Genomic DNA, 22,871 nt, shown 5'->3' with positions numbered 1-22,871 from the left:
ACCCCTTTTTTTTGGGCCCTCAGCTCACATTTTGTGCTGGCCCTTGTGACGTCCTCATAAGGCCGAGTGTGTGGCAGTGCACATTCAAAAACAACTGGTTGCCTGTTAACAAGCAAAGGTGCACCTTTTTTTTCTTTTTTTTTTAAGACGTCAATTTTTGCTCTGATCGTCGAGGAGAATGCCTTTAGAGACATCCTTTTGATTTTTTTTAATATATGAGGACAACAAGCATGAATGTAGATATATTCTACTACTGTACAGCATGGGAGAGTGATACCAGTTTACTGGTAAAAAAAAAAAAAAAAAATCCCTCGGTGGCTTTTAACCTCTGTTGAGCGAAAGTGGCAGTGTTTTCAAAAGGCTACTGAAAAAAAGTGTTTCTTGACAACAAATATTTTTACCCTATTAAAAAAAACATGATGCCCGATGAGAGAGAGTGATGAGAAAGTGAAGCAGAAATTAGCAGAAAAAAAAGAAATTAAAAGAAATAAGTGTAGCATCAGATATGAATGGTGAGAGACATTTCAAAGGGACGTTATCTTTTGCGTTGGCACACACACAGGCTTGTTACAAAGACTCAGAACCATTCACCATATTTACTTATAGGGGATTTCTTTTTTGATTTCAGTGGCCTAAAGTGTGAACAAACAAGGGGAACTGCTTTGTGTGGCTGTCACAGCCCGATCAATGTCAGGAACAAGCAAAATATTAAAAACTACACCAAGTCGTACTGTCATTTTGGTAGAAAAATAACAGTGCATACTCTCAGTGTGTATCAATATACTTTTCTACTCTGTATTAATACTGCTAAGGATATTTAATCTCATCTCAAACTCTTGTAAGAGAAGGTCCATTGTCACTCGCTCTCATTCTAACCCAAAATATCAATCACAATGCCTTGTATATGCTCATGTTAATACAGTTGCTTTATCCATTTGTTAGGCCTATGTTAGTCCAACTAAAGAGATAACGTTATGCAGGGCGACATACTATTTCCTGTTTACCTTTTTTTTTTGACTGTGAAGACAACAGTTCCCAATTCTCTGCCATTTCCATCTTTCCTATAGATTTTTTTGGTCTTTTTTTTTGTCGTATTATATCAGTACGGTTTCTCCCACTCTATCTGCTCTCACAGGGCTGGCAGTGCACACAATGCCCTCAGCCTTTGGCTCTCACTTGTCTCCCCCCTAGTAAAGTTCTTTGGTTTTGATCCCGGTGCTGCTGGTCTGCCCTGCATGTCCCCCTTGGCCTTCGCCTTTGTCTGGGTAGGTCTCTGTCCGTTTGGGAGGGCTACATTCATTGGCTGGCGCCCACTGAAGCCGCCCTGCTGGTCACTTGGAGTGGTGCGGTGACACGGCGGCGCCCTGCTGGTGTTTCTGTTCCTGCTGTTTGACCTGCTGTATGATCTCCCGGATCTTCCTCTGTGCAGTCTGTTGCAAAGACATCACATGTAGGATGAGGTGTTAGCCGAGCGACGATACAAGACACGGTGTCCGTATGTAAAAAAAGGGACAGTAAAGGGAAGGACCACCACAATGTGAAAAAATGGGAAAAGTGAAAAAGACTGATTGAATTAAACCCTATATGTAAATGTATCTGAAATTCAGAGTGTAAGAATTGATATATAGATAACTGTCAAGTTTATATTAACAGCACATTATGCCTTACTATACTATGATACTCTATGTATCTGTCTGTTTGTTATTATTGCATTACTATATGCTCAGTATGTGTGAGTAAAAGTAGTTTTAAAAAGCTGGTCAGAAGTGAAAAAAAAAAATTTACATTTAAATCTAATTAATTCTTTTTTAGTATTTAGACAATGCACCTTCGGTAAGTGTAAGATTAATGGGTTAATAGCATCTGTAGTTGTATGTATGTATGCTAACAAAATAATTGCCAGGTATCAATAGTCGTCTGACAATACAACAATAGATTTTCTGGAACTTTCAACCACATAACACAGTCTTCATCAACAGATAGAGGGTGCCCAGTTGCTATGGAGACAGATGTGAAAGCTGAGGAGCTATTATGATTTCACGCATAGATCCATCTCCATAACAACTGAGCAAAATCCATCTGCTGATTAAGACCATGTGATACGGTTGTAAACGCCTAAATAAGTTAGTCAATGTTCTTGAGTTGGGGTTGTCAAAAAAAATTGTTTGTTTATATCCCTATAATAGGTATGTATATGTATATATATAGAAAGGACTGTGTGTGTGTGTGTGTGTGTGTGTGTTTTACACCTTTATCATTGTTTTCTGTCACAATCGCATCTAAGATATTATAGTTTGACTTACTTTACTTATTTTGTTCTTTTCTTGTAAGTTTCAGCTTATTTTTGCACTTCAACTGCAGTTGATAACTACTAATAATAATTAGCCCTGGCTGCCGAGTTGAGCACTGACACGAAAAAATGATGCTACAGCTGAACAACAGGTGAGGATAGAGATAGTTCCAAAAAGAAACATGCTTCAGCATATTTTGTGGTTATTAAACACACAGCTGCTAAATTAAGGCTTCTACTTGAGCATTATCAATACTGACATTACCCTACGTTTTATGAGTACATGCATGTCGTGCATTTGTTTGTTGTGGATTAAATCCTCCACCACTACCACCTGCACACCCAGTTGCCACTGCATTAACGAGAAATGCAGTCATTATTTTTTTTTCTTTCTTACCTGGCTGGCAAAGAAATGCCCACTGATTTTCACAAAGACCTCGTCATTCTCGTCTGGAGTTTGGTCCCGCGGTACGATGACCTCTGCACTCGTAAGGTTCTGGAGCTCGTTTACCTGAAAAATAGACACAGACGTCAAGAGGTCATCGTCTTGCTCTGAATGTCACCTGCAGCCTCACTTACATAACACACTGATATCACACACTGGGAGACAAGGTATCAAATGATGGTGAACTGTATCTGATGAACCCGAGCAAAGACGGTGGTACATCATGTGCAGTAATCATTGGTCAGGAGCACACTTGCTGTTCATTTATTTACTGTGTTTGTTGTTATGCAAATATAAATACTGGTTAATTTCAATTAAAAACTGCGTGAGCTACTTTTGAGTAAAGAGATGTTCGAGTTTTTCCCAAGCAGAGTTCAGACTGCAGTCTCCTGGAAGTTTTCTGATAATTATGGGGATCCCAAATGTAAAAATGCACAATTTGAATAAATATAAAACAATGGACGTATCCAAAAAAGACTTAGGTTAGACACAGATTAAGTATTGTCAGTATATGCAACAGTTTGTTTTCCAATCTTGACCATAATTTAGTTCAATTCAAGCAACAACTCACCGTCTTGCCTCCTTTACCAATGACCCTGCCAGCTGCAGTTGAGGGAACCTTGATGTGCGTCTCCAGTTTGACCTCCTCCTTCGCTGAGAAGAAGTTCTCCTCTTTCAGCTTCCCAAATATCCGACCTTGGGCCTGGAATACAGAGGAGGGTATGAGGCAAGGAGAGACTGGGGAAAATGGGGACACACAGTGATCCACTGCTGTTTACTATAATACTGTACAGGACAAATGAATGATTTTTGACAAATATTTATGAATTTAGACGCAGCAATTTCCTCCAAAATTTCAGCATCAATCGCATTTTTATATGAATATTCCTGCACACAATCATAGTGGTTATTTTTACCTTAAACTGAGCCTCTGGAGTTCCAGTAATGATAACCATCCTCTCAGTAACGTCTGGGCTCTCAGCTGGGGCAATCTGACATACACACAGAGAGACAAGTTATGGAGACAAAAAAGGAGAAAATCTGGCCAAAAGCTGGTCCTCTTGTTCTGTGGTAATTCAATGCAAACCACTGAATCATCTGAGAAACCTGCAGTATCCTGAGAAAAGCATGAATTGCCTGTCATTGCGTTACAAGGATGCATTGACCAGCTGTCCCACCTCTCCAGACGGAGCTTCAGGGGCTTTCTGAATTGCTCACTTCACTAGTCATCTCCTTTTTCTTCTTTGTTTTTGACCATAAATAACTAACATCCTCAGCTGTGGTCCATGAAGTGCCGCTGACTCAGCCAGCACTCACCAACTTAACGACCTTCATGCCCGATGTGAAGCTCTGAAAAATGTGAGGCATGTGTAACTTGTGTTTGAGGATTCAACTCTAAATGTTGATGAGAGATGGTTCACACCCCCCCCCCTTCTCATTGAAGTCTGGTAAAAACCCACCTTGATAGAAGCTCCAGCGAAGTGGGCGAGTTGTTTGATGTGCTGGCCCTTCTTGCCGATCAGGGCCCCGACTGCCTGAGTTGGAATAAAGAGGTAGACAACCTCCTGTTCTGGAGCCTGTTGCTGAAAAAAAAAAAAAAAAGACCACACAGGAAAAAAAATATTTTACTACACTTTAACTAAACTTTCCTGCTGATGGCGGCAGAGGAAAAAACCTTTGAAACTACTTTAAATAGTTACAGAAATTCTGATTTAAGTTGTCAGATACTTGAAGAGCAGCCGAAAACGATGACACCACATGCAACGAAAGCTAAACTGAGCTCTCTGTGAGGGTTTTCTCTCTGGGTAAACATCCCGCTCTGGCCGAGTCTGAATGGAATATTTCCTATTAGGGCAGATGGTTGCCCTATGTTTTTGTTTTTCTTAGCATGGTAACACTCATGTACTCGAGGTTTATAAAGTGAATTTTTACGAGCCACAACTCTGGGCTGAAAAGTCCCCTTCCAGAAATATTTGTGGTGTTCTGGTGACTGGGCGATGGGATGCAGGAATGCCAGACCCACTGTCCAACACAGACGCTGACTGAGAGGTTGCAACAGCCTGTTATTTACAGTATGTCTCGATTGGTCCTATATCTTCCTTTATTTATCTATTCTGTGGCAGGTTTCAAGGAAGTGGGTGGATTTTTTTTCACAACGCAAGAGGAAGAAAACTGTTACATCCTAAGTGGGAGGCTTTTCCAAAGCTTCTGGTGTGTAACAAATGTGGTTTTAAATTGCCACCAACTATTACAATAATTATCTAGTAGCACAAAAGGACAAGAAATGAGCTGGAAAGTCTTTGATCACCAAGGCAACACTGACTGTAGTGCAGATTTTAGGCAACATACTGAGTGCTGGTGGGTGATGGCACTTGCTGGAGGAACCCCGTACAGGCCACTGAGATGTGAAGAGTGACTCTGAAAGTGAAGTGACAAGCAGGCCGATCAGATGGCACATAAACACTCACAAACGCACACTTTAAAAGACACATGCATGTACACAAGTCAGGCTCTCACTAGGGGGGAATTTCAGGCCATAAACTCACAGTGAATCACACACTGACTTTCTTGACTACGAAGCACGCAAATACATTCTCACACTCTGTCTCACACTGCTTTGGCTCGCCCTCATCAGGCAATGAGTGGAGACTTTGTTTTACAGACAAACTGACTCATCTCTGGAGAAGATGGGGGAATTCTGGCTGTTTCAGACTGCATACAACATCATGCAGGAAGACCTGAGTCAACAAAGTATTGTTTTTTCAAAAAGCACTTCAGGGGCAACCTGGTTTACCATTTGTTGGAAACAAATTACAATAACAAGTCAAAACTAATCCCCACAGGAGCTGTGCATCATTTTGCTGGGCGAGAGAAAACGATGTTGGCAAAGTCACTCTAAAAGAGGCATTTAAAAAAAAAAAAATACCCTCAACATTTTATGGTTGAGTGCAGGAAAAAAAGGGCATACTCACTAAGAATGGGTTGTATCCTGCTGGTGCAACAGGGGGCACTGCACCGCGTGGTCCAGCAGCAGGGGGCAGCACCGGGAGACCAGAGGAGAAGATGCCCAGAGCGTTCAAGTTCAATCCTGGGATCAGGTTGGCCTGTTGCTGTGCAGAAGAAGAAGAAGGGAGGCACAGGCAGATTTTAGCCATGAGTTACAAGAAAGAAGACGAAACACTAGGATTTCATTAAAGCTCACTGATTTTTTTTGGCGAGGGGGGTTTTGGGTTTTTTTTTTCAAGTTTTTATAAAGGAGCAGATCAGTTTAAACAGATTTTAACATGGATTTTATCTCGTCAGACATTTGCAAGTTGTTCTGATTCCTGCAGCAAGAGGACACTGACCACTATAGATTAAAGTAAAAAACACAACACGGAAAATCAGCAGCTAATGAGAAGGGGAGAGAAAATGAGGAGAAAACATAAATGACTCCTTCACTGTAAGTATTTTCTTTAAACCTGTTTTTTAATTTTTAAAAAACAAAACAATAATTACCAAAATTGTTTAGGCTTTGGACTATTGTTTGGATAACACAAGTAATCAGAATATATTTGTGTTCTGGAAAATTGTAACATGCATTTCTCGCTATATCATTTGGTAAGTTATTGTCCAATTATTGGGAAACTAATCTGCAGTTTGACTCACAATGAAAATTGCGGTTTCATTCTTTGTTGTGTGACCTGTTCCTTTACTACCACTTACTCCACCACATAAAACTGTTACTTTTATTTGTGTCGCAAAATTTAGTGAATTTAAAAGTTTCAGATAAACGTGCTTCTTTATGGGTTGAACAAATTCTCCAACTTCTTATGATAAATAAACCAGGCTGGTTTTTTTGGGGGGGTTTTTTTTAGCTCATGAAAAGTTGATGCTCTGAGATACGTGGTTTTCACAGGACAGTATGCTGTTGCTTAACAAAAATATTCTTCCCTCAAAGTCAAGTCAGCTATTCTGGTTTCATGCCCGTGACAAGACACGCGGTCTCCTTTCACTTCCTTGTTCCCAGAGAGCTTTGTGTAATATCCGCAGAATCACGCTAGATGGCCCTCACCGCTTACTGTAGACGCTCAGCCTGGCAGGTGCCAAAAAGTGCTCACGCCAGCCAGAACAATTTAACCGCATGCTGCGTGTTACTTCTTGATGATTATTCCCGAGCCAATATTTGGACAGTGAAAATGAAGGAGAAAACTAGCAGCAAAAAACAGACACTTTGATGCTAAGTCTGAGTCTCTCCACAAGTTCAGCAACATCACCCTTAACACAATCACACTGTCCACATTCATCTCTGTGCTGTGCGTTCACTGTGTGATAGCATCGCTATCTCTCTTCCTCTGTGGTTGACCTCTCTGGCTGCAGCACCAGTGATGTCATCAGGGCGGCGTGAAAGAGGAGCTGGGCGAGAGAGCAGCCTACAGATATCAGATGGATGCTGGGAAACGCAGTGTGTTACAGCAGGAACACAGACACACGCAGCGGGGAAGAGAGCATGAGTCAGAGGCTCCACATACACATGCACACGCACACACACGCACACGCACACGCACACACACACACACGTCCACAGACATGCTGTGCTCAAACACTCGAGTCACCGATGAGCTATTCAGCGATCGTTTACTGTCATCCGTTTACCAAGCGCACAACAACGGGTATTGCTAATCCTGGTGGTAACATGTACTGAATGGGGAGGTGATATTATCTTTTGTATATGACCACTCCTCTCTGTTGTTCACCTGTCAGTCTGTGTGAGTCAACCTGGGATAAGAAATGAGACAGACAAAAGACACAAACATACACACACACAAACACACACACATACACACTGGAAATAACTCACGTTTATAGCAGCAATGTCATTCTCGTAGGCTTCCCTCAGTTTCTTCATGATCTCTACCTCAGCTTTACAACACGCATCCAAGATGCCCTTCACCGTGATGGTCCTTTCAGGGTTGTAAATGGTTAAGTCTTGTAACCTGCGAGGGAGATCACACGCACACACAAAAATGAGCACATGAATATGCAAATAAAAATAAAGAGAACAGGCACACTCATATTCTGCTCACATGTTTTCTCAGAAGGTGGAGGTGACTGAGCTGCTTTTAATTGGATTTCCTGTCTCTGTTTTTATCTAACGTAAGCGTTAACTGAAGGCTGCATCATCAACATCAAAACTGGCATCAAAATTTCTTGCTTAGCAAGCAAGAAATTTAGTAGTTGGAGGACTCACGGGACGCAGGAAAAGAATGGTCAAAACTGAAGCAGCAGAAACTTAGATTTAAGTTCCCTGGTTTGGGTCAAGCTCCGAAAACATTGGATACTACACTTCCCATCATGCAACTCGGTGCATTAACATTATATGAGTCAGATGGTAGAGTTGTAAGGGATAAACATGTTAATGACCTTTGAGTTTTACCATCGGACAACTCAAGATGACTACATGACTGCAGAGCCGGTGAAGCGCATTACAGTACAGTGACTAAAAGTGGGTTTAATTACATTGAACAACAGACTGTCGCCGAGGTAACACACCCATATTTGGTCGGTTTTCGAGCACTTCCCCATAAAGTCAGAAATTACTAAACTTACAATTTCACATCCCTAGTTTGTAACTTATTTGATTTATAAATCTATAGTCTCCGAGCCCAAACTAAGATAACCCTGATGACATGTTCAGGGTCATTTTCTTTTCAAAGCTGCAACAGAGACACAACAGACGTCACACAGCTCTCTTCACAGGCTGAGTGCTCCTCATGAAGAGTATTTGTAGAACTGGAGTGCCCCTTTAAGCAACAATTTTCAGGACGTGAATATCAGAACAGTGAGAGTTTAAATGGATTCATCCGTTCTTGTTATTATTATTTAAAGAGAAAAGAAGAACAAGAATATCAAGAGTGAAAAAACACCGCAGGAAGACATTTGGCTTGAAATTATAATTTTGTGCAACAGCGAAATCAAGCCAAGCTCAAAATCTTTTTCCCCAAAAGTTGTTCTAACAGTTTTTTTTTTTGCAAAGCACAGATTTCGGAGCTCAACAACGACAATGCTCACTTAGATCTGGTAACCAAAGCTTAACCACAGTGTTACTGAGAAAATAGCAGAGTAGTTATAGCGAAACTGAAACTTTTTTAACAGCTCTGAAACAAAGAAAAGTCTGTTAAATGAATCAAATAAGCGATCGCTCCACAAAGCACTTATCTTGGACAATACACAAATGATAACAGCTTTGGGCCTTTGAAGCAATCCCAATCTATTCTGCCCTCTGTGTTTGAAGACGTGGAGGACAACCTGAAAGGATTTCACAGAACCATCAATACTGAATGTAATGTTTGCCTCTTCTCAAAAGGACCCTCTCCTCCTCTCTGTCTCCCTTCTCAAGGCTCATTACATCCTCAGAGCTCATGGAGACACAGCAATTCATTAGCCATAAATGAACATGAAGGTTGATGAGCACAGTCCGTTAAATGAGGTGTAATCGCCACCTCTCTAATATCATGTTCTGGATTGAAGGGAGCCGTAATCAACTCTTCACATTTGTGCTGTAACAACTCAGTTAAGTGAAACCACATGCTAAAAGGCTAATGAGCGGGGAGGGACGGAGGCGTGGCACCAAGGAGTTGAAATCACTGCATATTATTTGTGCACTGGTTGGAGTCACTTGGAGTGTCACTGCCGCTATTCCACAAGCGCTCACACCAAAATGTTCAAACACTCCAGTGTGTGTGTGTGTGTGTTTGGTTTCTCTGAAGGTGCTGGCAGTGTAGCCGCGGAGCACTCACTGTGGGCGCGCGTGTGAAAGATGGAGGCGGGAAGTTTGGCTGGGCGACTTACGAGGAGATGGTTATCTTGGTCCCTGTCTCCTCTTCGATTTTCTTCAGGTTGCGGCCCTCCTTCCCAATCAGCCGACCAACCAGGCTGTTGTGGGCGAGGATTTTCAGAGGGATGTCCTCCGTCCTACACACACACACACACACACACACACACACACACACACGTAGGGACACACAAACACACACGCACGCACACACATACACATACACACACACACACACACACACGCACAGGTTAGGCGAGATGATAGAGGCTAAGTTCTGCTGAGTGTCACTGATGTGGTGTGAGGAATGTGATGCTGTGGTGGGGATGAACAGGAATGTGGATAGCTGCCCAGCTGGAAGTGCTGCTGTAAGCACAGGGCAACCATGTTAAGACACGAGCCCAACCACAACATAAAGTTCATGCTTTTTTCTTTTCTTTTTTTTTTTTTTAGACATTTCAGAGAAAGATTTTTACAAGAAGCTGTTTCGATGCTGATTTTCTGCCCCTGATCACAGCCCTTTGCAGTACACAAGGTGCTGTTGCAACAAGCACAGCTCTGTGTCAATGTTCCTAAAAGCAAGTGACAACAGTGAAACTCAGATTTTTGCATTACTTTGTTTTTCTGATTAAAATTTTTTTTTTATTACACATTTTTCATCCTTACAATAAAAAGTTTAATCCCTCATAATTTTCTAGTACTTTATCTAAATGTTTCCTGGAACTCTAATGAATTTTTATTGCTAAATTAGCATTACATCTAACATATATACAGAATAAGGTTTGCAGGAACAAAGGTTGAATCTCATTTATGTGGAAGCCAAAGACCTTTAGTTGAGAACTGTTATTTCTCTCTGGCCGTTGAAGTTGGCATGTTTAAAAATATTGAGGAGGAAAGCAGATTGTGAAAGCGGTGTAATTTGGGTGAAGTGCTGTACTGTACAAATTATGATGATTTAGGTGAGTTAATTTTCCATGAAATGGCTTCACAAAAACGCTGATGAATTCTGGTGCAGAGATGGGCAAAAATGGAAAGGTTGTTTGATTTTGATGTTTAAGTCTCCAGCTTTGCCTCAAATTCATTGAAAATATATTGTGTTACTATCCAATTAATATTTACTCAGATTCTTCAGTTATTTTTCCCATGGTACATGGAATTTGTTGCAGACTATATAGGTGTGAAGATTTTGTTTTGAAAGTTGTTCAGCTGACTGGGGATTGTTGCGTGCATGACTCAAAAATAAAAGTTTTATTCATTTATTCAGTCTTTGTCGCTATTTTCCCTAAAATGTTTTGCCAAATTAGTTTTTTTAGATTTTTATGAAATTATTGGAAAATAACAGACCCATGACATAAAGTGTAACTGTTTATAAAAAATAAAAAAAATAAAAAAAATAAAAAATCAAGCCCCGGGTGTCTGTATGAACGTGTAGATGGGATGGTAATAGGTTAGTAAAATAGGAGGCGTATAATTTCTGTGTAATCTATATTTCTGTTCTGCAGGACAATTGTGGGGTGTGAGTGTTTGTGGCAGGGTGTGGTGGAGGGGAAAACCAGATGCTGGGGGTTTCTTTTGGGCTGGGTCACAGACTTGATAGTTATGGTGGAGGTGGTGTGTGTGTGTGTGTGTGTGTGTGTGTGTGTGTGTGTGTGTGTGTGTAGGGGAGGGGGCGGCAGGTCAGGGCATGACATAATCTGGATGTGTAGCTCTGTGCTGCAGGGTGAAATTAGTTTGGGGTGAGCTGTGGGGCAAGGGGGGGGGGTGACGTTGCCTGTGAGTTTAGTGGGTCGAGTCAAGCTGGGCGCTCAGCCTCCTTAGACTCTGTGAAATTACAGCGTGGCGGTCGTCATTTCTGCAGGTGTGACACTCAGGCAGGGTCAACAGTTCAGTTGTTTGGTCGGTACACACCAGAGGTGTGGAAGCTATTGTGACTTTTGAAAGTAGGATTAATGATTGCACAGACTGAGCTGACTGATTTCTTGTTGTTAGATTATACAGTATCACATACATTTGGTGGACACGTTTGACAAAAGAAATTTACAACAATTACATTTAAACTCAACAGGAACAAAAGCGCTGAGAGCAATTTTGTTTTTTTTGCTTTTTTTTGTTTTTTAATTTAAAGGAAAATATTGGTGACATTTAGAGTGACTGCCCACTTACTACACGTCTCGGCATGTTGTAATCAGATTGTTTTTTTTTAAACATTTACTATTTCCCCCATTTTTCCAGTTGTTAAGCACAAATTCCAAAATGTCGAAATACTCCTTTAACAGTGTGATACCCTGCTTGAATGTCATCCTAGCAAACAAAAGAAGATGTGGCATCAAAGTTTTAAGCTCTATATTGCTCTGGATGTCAGGAGGTGGACAGCAAGCAAAGTGTGGCATTATGTGTGTTATGTAACAACAAAATAAATAACCTCTGACAAAACATCTTATGCAAATGAAAAGGAAAAGAACGGCTGTGGAAACATTTTTATGATCAAATGCAACAGTTTTTCTTCCGGGTCTTTCAACACTTGATAAAAGAAATAAAAAGACAAACACTGGTATGATGTGTTAAAGGTGAGTGTTGATCCTCAGATCGAGCAGAAGTTTCAGGAGTTTAAAAGGCGCAGTGTCTTGTTAAAAGTATTAAACCTAATTAGACACGTTGGCCTCGTTTCCTAAATGCTAATCTGCGATCACGTGTTAGACTATGGGAGTGTGTCGTGTGCACTGTGTTTACTGTGTTAATGGTGCAAGCGGGAGAATGCACAGTGAGATTAAAAGGTGTGCAGGCAGGTTAAAGGATAAGATTACAGTCCTGCAGACATTATGGCTAATCTCCCTGTGGGATCGTATACATGCACATTTGAGTGCGTTTATGTGCGTTTGCGATTGTTTGTGTATGTTCAGGTGCGGACTCACGTCTTGGTCTCGTTGGCCTCCTTCTGCATGATGTCCAGGATCATACGACAGGCGGAGGAGCAGCCCTCGGGTGTTGAGTGGATGGTGATGGGCTTTTCTGCTGCACCTGCATTTTCCTTCCGATGGATGTCCACCCTGAGGGAGGAGGAGGCAGAGAGAGAGAGAGAGAGAAAATCAAATAAAAAATAAAAACAAGTAAATAATTGTATTTAATAAATGAAAAGCTTTAATATTTAATTTCATGTTTATGTTATCATTTCATATATACTACTTAAACCATCTTCTCAAAAATTATCCGTCTGATGTTTCATTGACATTTGTAGGATAATTATTACTATAGCTTTGCTTAATTTGAAGAGGGCCCATCTTTTTTTCCATCTTCTTTTCATTATGATTGATCTATAGATAGATAGATAGACGTATCTGATGACGTAAAACTTTTATTGTATACAAGGGCCATCATCTTCATCAGGTTATCTTACTTAGACTGTGTCTGTTTGGTGACATTCTTGATGGTGAGACCCTCCTTGCCAATGATGGCTCCCACAAACTGAGTAGGCACGAGCATGCGTAGGGGGAAGTCGTGCTGTCTAGGGCGTGGAGCGCCGAAGCCTCCCGAGGGCCCGGGCTGAGAGGCGCCCTGGTCCCGGGACGATCGGCCCCCGCGTCGTGTGCGGGCAGCCTGGACGGGTGGAGCAGCATCCATGTCCATTATATATGACACCTTAAAGGAGCAGTCGTCGAACTGGTGTCCTGTCAACTTCTCAATGGCTCTGGAGAAGATAGGGGCAGAGGGGAGGACAAGGAAGCAATGGCATATCAGTACGGAGGGTTTGTGCAAGTTCTTGAGTGAGAATTTGCAAAATGCTATAATTTGAAGCTTCTTCAAGAAACTGATTAGCTGACTCTTTAAGACTCTGATACACTTGCTCTTAACTGTGTTTGTGTGCACATGATGCTACCTCATGTATCTTGCCTTCCTTCTGAGAATTGTTTGTGTGCATCCTAAGAAATTAACACTAAACTGCTTTTGGAGGCATTTAAGCAAATGAACAGACGCAGTGTTTAAGGATGTGAAATTAAGGCAACAAGCAACAATTTTTAAAGAGAAACTAAAACAATGTCCACACTAAGCCTGCTAACTTTAAAAAAAAAAAACGTCTGTCCGCACTGGAATGCTAAATCTCCTTTTTTTTTTTTTTTTTTGCCATCCTCTTTTCTGTCTGCAAACATCGAAACTGCACATCGCACCAAACATCTGGTACAGAGTGGAAACACAAACATTCAAAAAACAATTTAGCTTTTCCCATTTACACATTTTAATTGAACCACTGTGCTATGTGAACAGAAGTATTGACATTTACAATGAGAGATCACAGAGAAAGTCAGAGGCTGTCCTCTTAACTACAGCTGCTGCACACCTGCCCACAAGGACTGGGCAGATTAATGTCATCAATTTCCAAATGCTCAGTTTTCCCTTTAAAAGACTCATTTGAGACCATTTTTAAAAGGTCTGAATGAGAAAAAAAAGCCAAGTGTGGACAGACGTGCTGAAATGGAAAAAAAAAGGATGGATTTTTAAATTCAGCCAGCTTTGTGTGGATATACTGTAAATAACGTTGTTGCCACTGCTGCTTTTTTTTCTGCCATCATCTTACACAGACAGGTATGTGAACAATGCTGCTCGTGTTGCAGCTGCTTGTCTGTGCGTACACACACAAAAAAAGAAGCAAGTATATCTCCAGTTTTGCTCTTACAACCTGGCTGCATCAGAGTCATTATTTTTTTGCTGCTTACACTTTAGCTTCCTCCTTGGTTGCGTACGTAACATTCACCACTGCTGTTTCTGTGTCAGTGTTCACTGTGAAACAAGACAGAGAGAGAAGGGGGGGGGGGGGCAAAAACGTGAGACAGGGGGCCACATTTACACATGTACGTAACAGGTCTTTGTTGTTGCCGTATAGGTGAGTCAGACACGCGTCCAGGTTCCCGCGGTGACCCTGAGAGCCACTTGTCTGTGTGAATCCATTACAGCCATCACCACGCTGGCTGCCCTCCAGACCCCGCTGCTGCCTCTACAGACAGGAGCTGCTTAACACAACAGACTCTCTGCCTCTTGCACAATAACGGATTTAAGTTTCACATGACAGCCGAAACAAAGCGAGCAATCTGTGATTGAAATGAAATGTTCAACAGAGACACACCTTGGGAAGATTTGTGTTCCTGGACTGCTCAGTCACACATACTTCAAAAACATCGGACTGGAAGGTGACTTTGATTCAAGTGTGGCGACTATTTTGATAATGGGTTGATAATCTTTGTCATTTTTCGGGGCAAAACATTTCCTAGTTTTAGCTGCTCCATTGTGAGAATTGCTAGTTTTAAAGTGAATATCTGGGTATCTGTGATGTGGACACTTTTCCTTTGTGTCTGTTTGTTTGTTTTGCCAGCAGGATTACACAAAACTTTCTGAACCAATTTGCACCAAACTGGGTGGAGATGTGGGGAATGGGCCAGGGAAGATCCCGTTCAATTTTGGTGTGAATCCGGTCAAAAGGGCAAATCCGGGAATTCTATTAATCACATTCCTTAACATTGTGAGCTTCAATATTTTCATCAATTTCTTAGGAAATAGTGTAAGGACTTTGATGTAAAAATTCAGACATATTCATGGTGTTCAGATTTATGAGATTTACAATTACACATTTACAATTTGATGGGCTTGTTTGGCCTTGGCGGAGGTATGTGCTATAGAATGGCACTCAATAGAGGGCGTACCTCCGCCAAAGCCAAACAATCCGACACGTGTCCTTCAGGTTCAGATTATTATCTGAATCTGCACCAAATTGTACAAAGATATAGATCCCAAAGATTTGAATATGTCTGATTCATACAGTGTCAAGTGTCAAATCTCACGATGTTAAAGAAAGTGATAAAAAAGAAATAGACGGACGGATAAATTACATACAAAATGCTTAGTACTGGACTGAGTGCTGAGACTGAGCTGCACATACTTTTATTCTCTACTGTTGTCAAGCGAGAAGAAGGAAAAATTGTATCACCTGTCTGTCTTATAAGATGGATTTCAGATACTGTCCCCTCCCGCTAAGGAGGTTATGATTTCACTCAAGTCTCATTTGTTTGTCGGCAGGATTACACAAAAAGTACAGAACCAATTCAAACTGAACTGGGTGGAGGGATGGAGCACGGGCCAGGGAAGAGCCCATTAAGTTTCCAGATCCAGATCATTTAATATGACTTTGAAATTTTTTCTGATGTCTGGTGCATGCTGTCCGACGCTGGCCTTGGCGGAGGTCTGTGCTCTCTGAGTGTCCTCCTAATTCTGTATTTTGTTGTCATTTATTCGTTTATTTATATATTTTCTTAACCTGTTTTATGTAATTCTGCTTCAGCTTGCGCTTTGCTTCATTTCACAGAATAATCTTTGTCTATTTTGTGGAAAATGTAGCAATCGGTGAGTGTAGGGCGAGAGAGCAACAGTGATAGCGATATTAGGATGAAAAAGAAACACAGCGTGTCTCATTGATGATATACCCTCTGACCTACCAAAGCCTCTGTCAGAGCAGATAATAGCATCTCTGCTTTGTCAGCGATGAAACTCTGTTTGTGAAACTGCTAAATGTCAAAACGTCTACACAGAAGCCACTGCTGTGTGATAGTTAAGGCTGCAGAAGAAATAACATTTTCTCTAGATGCTTTAGACAGCTTAAAGAATGTGCTGATAAACTCCACTGCCAATGTTTGGCAAGTTACCCACAAGGACAAGGTACATTGTCAGTGTCATATAAAGAGGGAAAAGTGTTGGGAGTTTTTTTTTTTTTTTTCTTTCCTAGAAGGCATCAGAGCATGTCTTTCTGTGAGGGAAAATAAAAACTTCCGAACCTGCTGGTGTGCAGCGGACAGCAGGTTTGGAAGGGTTAAAACTAGTGAGAGCACCCAGCTGGCCTAGAGAGGGTGAGTGGGCAGAGCCTGGCATGGTGCCCAGCCCCCGGCGCTCGCAGCCAGCTCTGCCCCGCCCCGCCGTGCCCTGCCCCGCCACCGGCAGCCTTCACCATGCCACACAAGAACATGGGACTCCTCCAACTAAACCTCACACGGGTAACTAGAGCGGACGCACGGACGCAGGCAGAGAAAAGTGACAAGAAAGGAGGTGGGCGCACAGGAAGTTGAGAAGGCAGCTAAGATGGGGGGACAGATACACAAGCGAAGATGGGTCTCTGGAAGTTTTGATCGGACAGTGCAACTTGTGCAGCTCTGATGTTTGGATAGCCGCGCTGAGGGATGAAGAGGGAAGAAGAAGAGGTAACGCTGTGCCGGATTCTGGGACGGTACACACGAAGTATCCTGTTTAACGGCAGCATCTGGGACACTCTTGAGTAGAGTCATTTCTCTGCTGGGTTTTCCTTTTAGCACCTGTCATGACTACACTGGGTGGTAGTTGGCTGGTTTGACGCACAGAGAGAAACTGTGTGCGTGTGTGTGAGTATTTGTGTATGTGTGTGTTTGTTTCTCCCCATGCGCGTCTACTACTCGTGCATGTGTGTGTAAACAGCCAAAAGTTCTTAAGGATAGCTCTAGTGCTGACTACTCTACACACACACACACACACACACACACACACGCACACGCACACGCACACACACGCTCCTTCAGACAGTGCAAAAGCTTTACCACAGGCGCCTACAGTGTCCTCACCCATTACCACGATGCACCTCCCCAAAACATACACACACACAAACACAGAGGCAGAAACACACACACACATACACACACACACACACACACACACACACACACATACACATACATACATACACACACACACACACACACACACACACACACACACACACACACACACACACACACACACACACACACACACACACACACACACACACACACACACACACACACACACAGACAGACAGACAGACAGACAGACAGACAGACAGACACATTACTAATGGATGTCTGCCATGTCTGCCCACTTCAATCCATACACTGAGGCCAAGGGGACCCGTGGCGATACACAGTGCTTATTATAGAGGCTGCGTGTAATTCAAATGCTCCTCGCCCTGGGTCAGACTTATAAGACACACATGCACACACACAGACAGACAAGATGATAAAAGCAGATTTATATGGAGAGATGGGTTATGTTTAGATAATGGGTGTGTGGGATGATGGTAACGAGGAAGTCAAGTCACACAGGGAGACTTGACTCACTGGGAAGTCTGCGCGCGTGCATGTGTGTTGCTAGATAGACACGTGTGCATTGAACAGTTGGAGCCAGATGATGATGATGATGAGATGAGCAACAAACAGGGAGGAGAAGAGTTCTGTACCTTGTTCCACGTTTTCTACAGTACCATACTGAGCTAGTAGGCCATCCAAAACCTGAGGGAGAAACGAGAGCGGGAGTTAGAGACACAAACGAAACACACCAGCACATTGACATACCCACAAACACACATAGGTCTGATACTTCTAGTGCTTATGTGGGCCAGTGATTCAAGTTACAAGGTAGCAAGTGGAAGCTTAATAGAGAGCCAGAAAGAAACCAGAACTTCAAAACCTCATTCAAAATCCCATTGACCTTTAAAGCAAATTAGTAGAGATCCAGCCTCGGAAACATAAACTTGCCAAACAGTATGTTGTGCAATTTATTTAATTTGTTTGGATGGGGATAGAATCGTTTTATTTTTTTCATGTGACATAATTGGTCATTTAGTATTTCTGTTTTAGCTGCTTTTTACAAAAAAAAACAAACATTTCCCATAAGCCCAAAAACCTTCAGAAGATGCCGGTAAGTGCCTTTCCATCCACCTGCTCTTTGCACATTTTTAATATGGGCATTAAAAAGACGAGTGGAAACGGAAGTTTAAAAAAAAAAGAAGAACATAAAAGACAGAAGTTTTTACACTTGGCAGAGATGGAAACAGTGCGTTGACAAAAAGAAAATGTGTGAAATGGCATTTACGCCCCAATCCTTAAGCTAGCAAATGCATATGAATCAAACAATAAATTAAAATGGTGAGGAAATATGACATTATCTAGGATGTACTACATCAAATATAAAGTGTGTAGCGATCAGTCGGCTCTGAAGTGAGGCTTAATTTTTTATTAATTTTGATATCCGTATCAATATCCTTTCAATATCTGGGTAGTTGTTGCCTTAATTTGTCTTGACAGTTAAAGGAATAGCTCAGCATTTTGAGGAAAAGTGTTAAATGTCAAACTGGATTTGGGAAATGTTTATCTAATGTTAAAGGCTGGATGCAGGTGGAAAAACCACTCCTACCAGCAACCCTAAAGCTCTTCTGTTAACATGTTGTAACCCTGTTTTTCATCCATACACAAACAAAAAAAAATGCATGATCAGACATTTCCATCTCACTCTAAACTACTGCTTCTGAAACATAAACATTTTCCACATATACATGATGAAATAAAATAAAGTACCTACATCTGCAAAGGACCGTCGGGCAAATTATCGTCAGCCTCTAAATGTTATTTTTTGAAGTTAAGTTACAGCTCGTGTTAATGCAGTGACTTCCTGTTTACATAGTTGATTCCATGATGTTTCCTAGCAACCGATTTAGTTCTTACCAACTGACACATTCTGCAAGTTTTGAAAGTGCAACCTGATTTGGTGAATCGCTGGTTTGAAACAAGATAGGAGTAAAATCTTACACAGGACTTCACAGCCAAGGAAATTAATGGGTTTCAGAATATCAGTAACCACATTCTGGAAAATGCTTTTTATAAAAGCAGAATCCAAATGTAAAGGTCAAAGCGCAAAACTGGAACCTAACTAACCTATTTCCCAAAATGACTGACAGATGCTTTAATACAGGGACAACACACACATCTACACTTAAATGATCTAATCTTTATCTAATGGTGCTAAAGGCTGCTTACATCAGGAATGTTAGTGAGCACAGCTGTAAAACTGGGAGATAGTTTCAGTTGTGATCTGAAAAACAAAAATGGTTGATTTTTTTTTATATAAATCGTACTGTTCACTTAGTAACTGTACAAGTATGAAATATATCTTAGTTTTAGACCAGTTTTGTTACTCTGTTAAACTACAAACACTGATATATAAAAAAGACCATGTATATTGTGACACTGTAGGTTTTTGACACTGAAATACAATATACTGAAGGATGCATCTATCAATCCATAAACAATAGGTGAAATTAGGGTTTACACTTTACTTTTACAGCCCTGACGCCTGACAGGTGCTGTGGTGAAAAAATGTATTCAGATTCTTTACTTAGTAGAAATACCACAATGTCAAAATACTTAATGATAAGTATTGAGTATCTTCAATATTAAATATTAGTCCCTAGAAGACAACAAATACTAAAGAACTGTCAAAGCAGGTGACAAAAATGGACAGGTGACAGCGAGAACATGACAGGAGAACAGGTTTTCTGTGAAATGAGTTGGTGTGAAACTTGGATTTGCAGGCTGCATCAAAATGTTATGGGGAATTATTTGGCAACTTTGCATAATTTGTCAAATAAACGGAGACTGGTCTCTGAAGTTTTGGGAATTTTATGAGGGAAACAAAAAGCAAGTGCAGCGGGAGACGACCTGCAGGAACAGGAGCAACCCAGAGATACATGAGAAAGAAAGACAGCTTGGACCCCAGCAAGGTTGTGTTGACACACAGTAACAAACACGTAGACGTAGATATAAGCACAGATACAGACACAGACATAGACATAAACACATCCACATCCACATCCACACACACACACACACAACACACACACACACACACACACACACACACACACACACACACTTCAGTCCAAAGACAAATACAATACAAAGGCTGGTGACTCATTGTCGGGAAACTGGTTTATGTGCTACCTGGTGGTGTTCAACTGGGCATCACCGTCTGTCTCTCTCTCACTCTCACACACTCTCACAAACCCACACACACACACACACACACACACACACACACACACACATACAAAGACAAACAACTGACCTCCCACTGTAGATGAGGGGGAATGTTCCGGATCTGGATCTTCCGACTCCTGCAGAGACGAGACACACAGACGGAGTGGATTTAACAGACCTGAACCATAAACTCACACACACACGCACGCACGCACGCACGCACGCACGCACGCACGCACGCACGCACACACACACACACACACACACACACACACCCTTGTTTTACTGTATTCGTAGTTTTAACCCCAACCTAACCCTTACATCAGGTCGTAACCTGCAAACAGCCATTTAAACTTTTGGGGTCCAGCATTAGTAGTAAAACAAGTTCACAAACACACATACAAACAAACACACACACTTATGGTTACACTTAAGCAGTCATCTGTTGTGTTTACAACAAAGCCAACCTTCACTCATATACATTCACATTTGATACATATCAGCAGCTACCAACAGATACATTTCTATGAGGAATGTGTCACACTGTGTGTAAGTTAACAGTCTAATAGTGTAATCTTACTTTCTAATACGCCCACAGATCATTAGACAGCATCACCTATCAAAGAACTGTCGCAGAAGTGCGGAAGCAGATCTAGGTGTGTAGGTGAGGGCGTTTATTAGACAGCAGCTGGTGACTCTCAGTAACACCCTCCTACGAGTGTTATTCTTACTCTCACTATTACTCTCACTACGAGAAGTGAAAAAGTGACACAAATGATATGGAAATACAGATTTTAATTTTTAAAAAATGACCGTGGTGGAGAGATGAAACAATCTGAGAGAAGTAAAGACATCTCTTCGACCACAAAGACGGGCTTTCTTCATCCTCAGTGAAGCAACCGGAGCCTCAGAAGGTGTGTTTTTGACTGGATTTTAGACAAGAGAACAAAAGACAGAAAAATCAATATACAAGACTTTTATGTATACCTTGAAAATGTATTTATCTATTCCTTTACAATTTATCAGTCGTTTCCGATTCACGTGTATTTCAATTTTCTTTTCGATTTTTCAATTTCAATTTTTTTTTTTTTTTGCTTGTCAGCAACTGTTTGCGCCTTTGTGCATTTGACTTCAAGAACAAAGACCTTCCAAACCTGAGACGTCAAGATCGTAAAGATTTGAACAAGCTCTTAGTTTTTAATCAAAATATGTCCATCAGACAAAGATAGACGTACAAATGGGACGGTGTCCCTCTGTGCCCGGTCGTTTTGGGATCCAGAGCTTCCACACAGCCTCTCTCTGCCTCCAGTGAGCGTGTCAGCTCAAACAGCAAAGCCACACAAACCGCCCGCTGACCACAAGCTGTTAACAACTACATTAACGTGAGAGAGTCCAGCTCCGCAATGAGAGCTGCTGATTTAAAAAGCAGAGTGGCTGGCAGAGTAAAAGCCACACCGCTGAGCCACCGTATCCCCCCAAAAAAAACCCCAAAAAACAAAACATTTCAGAAGCATTTCAGCGCACAATTAGGAGGCATTGCAAGAGCGAGACTGCGGCGCAGAGGTAGATGAAGTGGAGGAGGAACGGTAATAAGCTATAATGAGAGGTGGATCTAAGTTCAGGAGGACTCTCCACAGGAAACACAAACAAACACGCACGTAGAACCGTCTACGTAACGTGCTCACACACCAACACACATTTCTCCGTCAAGGTTTTCCATCTTTCTCTCCGAACACATCTGGGTGAAAGAGACCACAGGTCAGAATTTCCTGTCAGCGGCGAGCAGAGGACGAGAGGACCGAGCTGGCAGCTGGACACGAATGAATGACTCTTTCTGATTGTGCCGCCGAAGGAAAAAAAAAAAAAAAAAAAACTCAAAGAGGAGAAACACAGCGTCACATGGATTTGGGACAACCCTCTCCTCTCCTCTCCTCTCCTCTCCTCTCTCATCCATCTATCTGTACTCTAAGCAGTATTGATAAAATACTGAGGAGTAAACGAACAGACATGACACAAAAAATTAATTTTGCTTCTGTAACTCTATATCAGTGACTTAACATCAGTTTAATTGGTACTTTCATGAATAAAATAACAGGAAAAACTTGTTAAGTCTGGTCTATCCTCTGCCAAGTGCGTTCTCCTAAAGAAACAAACACAAAAGTCCAAAAGAAAAAGAAAAAACTTGACAATTCCCAGTGTCCTACCACACCTGCAAGCTTTCTGTCACTGATGCTGGTTTAAAGCGAGTGGCTCAATGAGAGACCTCTCTTGGCAACCAGTATCCAAACAAGGGTAAACCGATCAAACATGCGTCTGTGCCGCTAAAACACATCACCTTTTTCAACGTAGTACACACACCTCCTGCAACTCAAAAGCAGCCAATAGCTGAGAAGCGTTTTGAAGCCAATTCAAAACCTCAAAACAGGCCCAAACGCTGGAATCCACGAGTGGCCGAATATGGAAACT

The 22,871-nt window shown here is 41.6% G+C and overlaps 1 protein-coding gene across 3 annotated transcripts in view; it reads right to left on the bottom strand.

Annotated features, from left to right (window-relative positions):
- Positions 1-22,871, bottom strand: part of igf2bp2a (insulin-like growth factor 2 mRNA binding protein 2a) — a 46,697-nt gene continuing 23,826 nt past the window's right edge. The window contains exons 3-16 of one of the 3 annotated variants that reach the window (XM_056390047.1): positions 20,494-20,542; positions 17,831-17,882; positions 14,259-14,322; positions 12,944-13,234; positions 12,462-12,596; positions 9,567-9,689; positions 7,576-7,711; positions 5,708-5,839; positions 5,085-5,153; positions 4,196-4,318; positions 3,653-3,727; positions 3,307-3,438; positions 2,688-2,801; positions 1-1,430 (exon numbers count right to left, since the gene is read on the bottom strand). In XM_056390047.1, the coding sequence (XP_056246022.1) occupies positions 1,332-1,430; positions 2,688-2,801; positions 3,307-3,438; positions 3,653-3,727; positions 4,196-4,318; positions 5,085-5,153; positions 5,708-5,839; positions 7,576-7,711; positions 9,567-9,689; positions 12,462-12,596; positions 12,944-13,234; positions 14,259-14,322; positions 17,831-17,882; positions 20,494-20,542 (1,594 nt within the window). In that variant the 3' untranslated portion in view covers positions 1-1,331. Of the gene's footprint in view, positions 1,431-2,687; positions 2,802-3,306; positions 3,474-3,652; positions 3,728-4,195; positions 4,319-5,084; positions 5,154-5,707; positions 5,846-7,575; positions 7,712-9,566; positions 9,690-12,461; positions 12,597-12,943; positions 13,235-14,258; positions 14,323-17,830; positions 17,883-20,493; positions 20,543-22,871 lie in introns of those variants that run through there. The other 2 variants (XM_056390046.1, XR_008829095.1) reach the window with 2 other exon arrangements.

Source organism: Seriola aureovittata, chromosome 11 (genome assembly GCF_021018895.1).
Source record: "Seriola aureovittata isolate HTS-2021-v1 ecotype China chromosome 11, ASM2101889v1, whole genome shotgun sequence".
NCBI lineage: Eukaryota > Metazoa > Chordata > Actinopteri > Carangiformes > Carangidae > Seriola > Seriola aureovittata.
The sequence above is the reverse complement of the archived record's forward strand: the minus strand, read 5'-3'. Positions and strand labels throughout refer to the sequence as shown.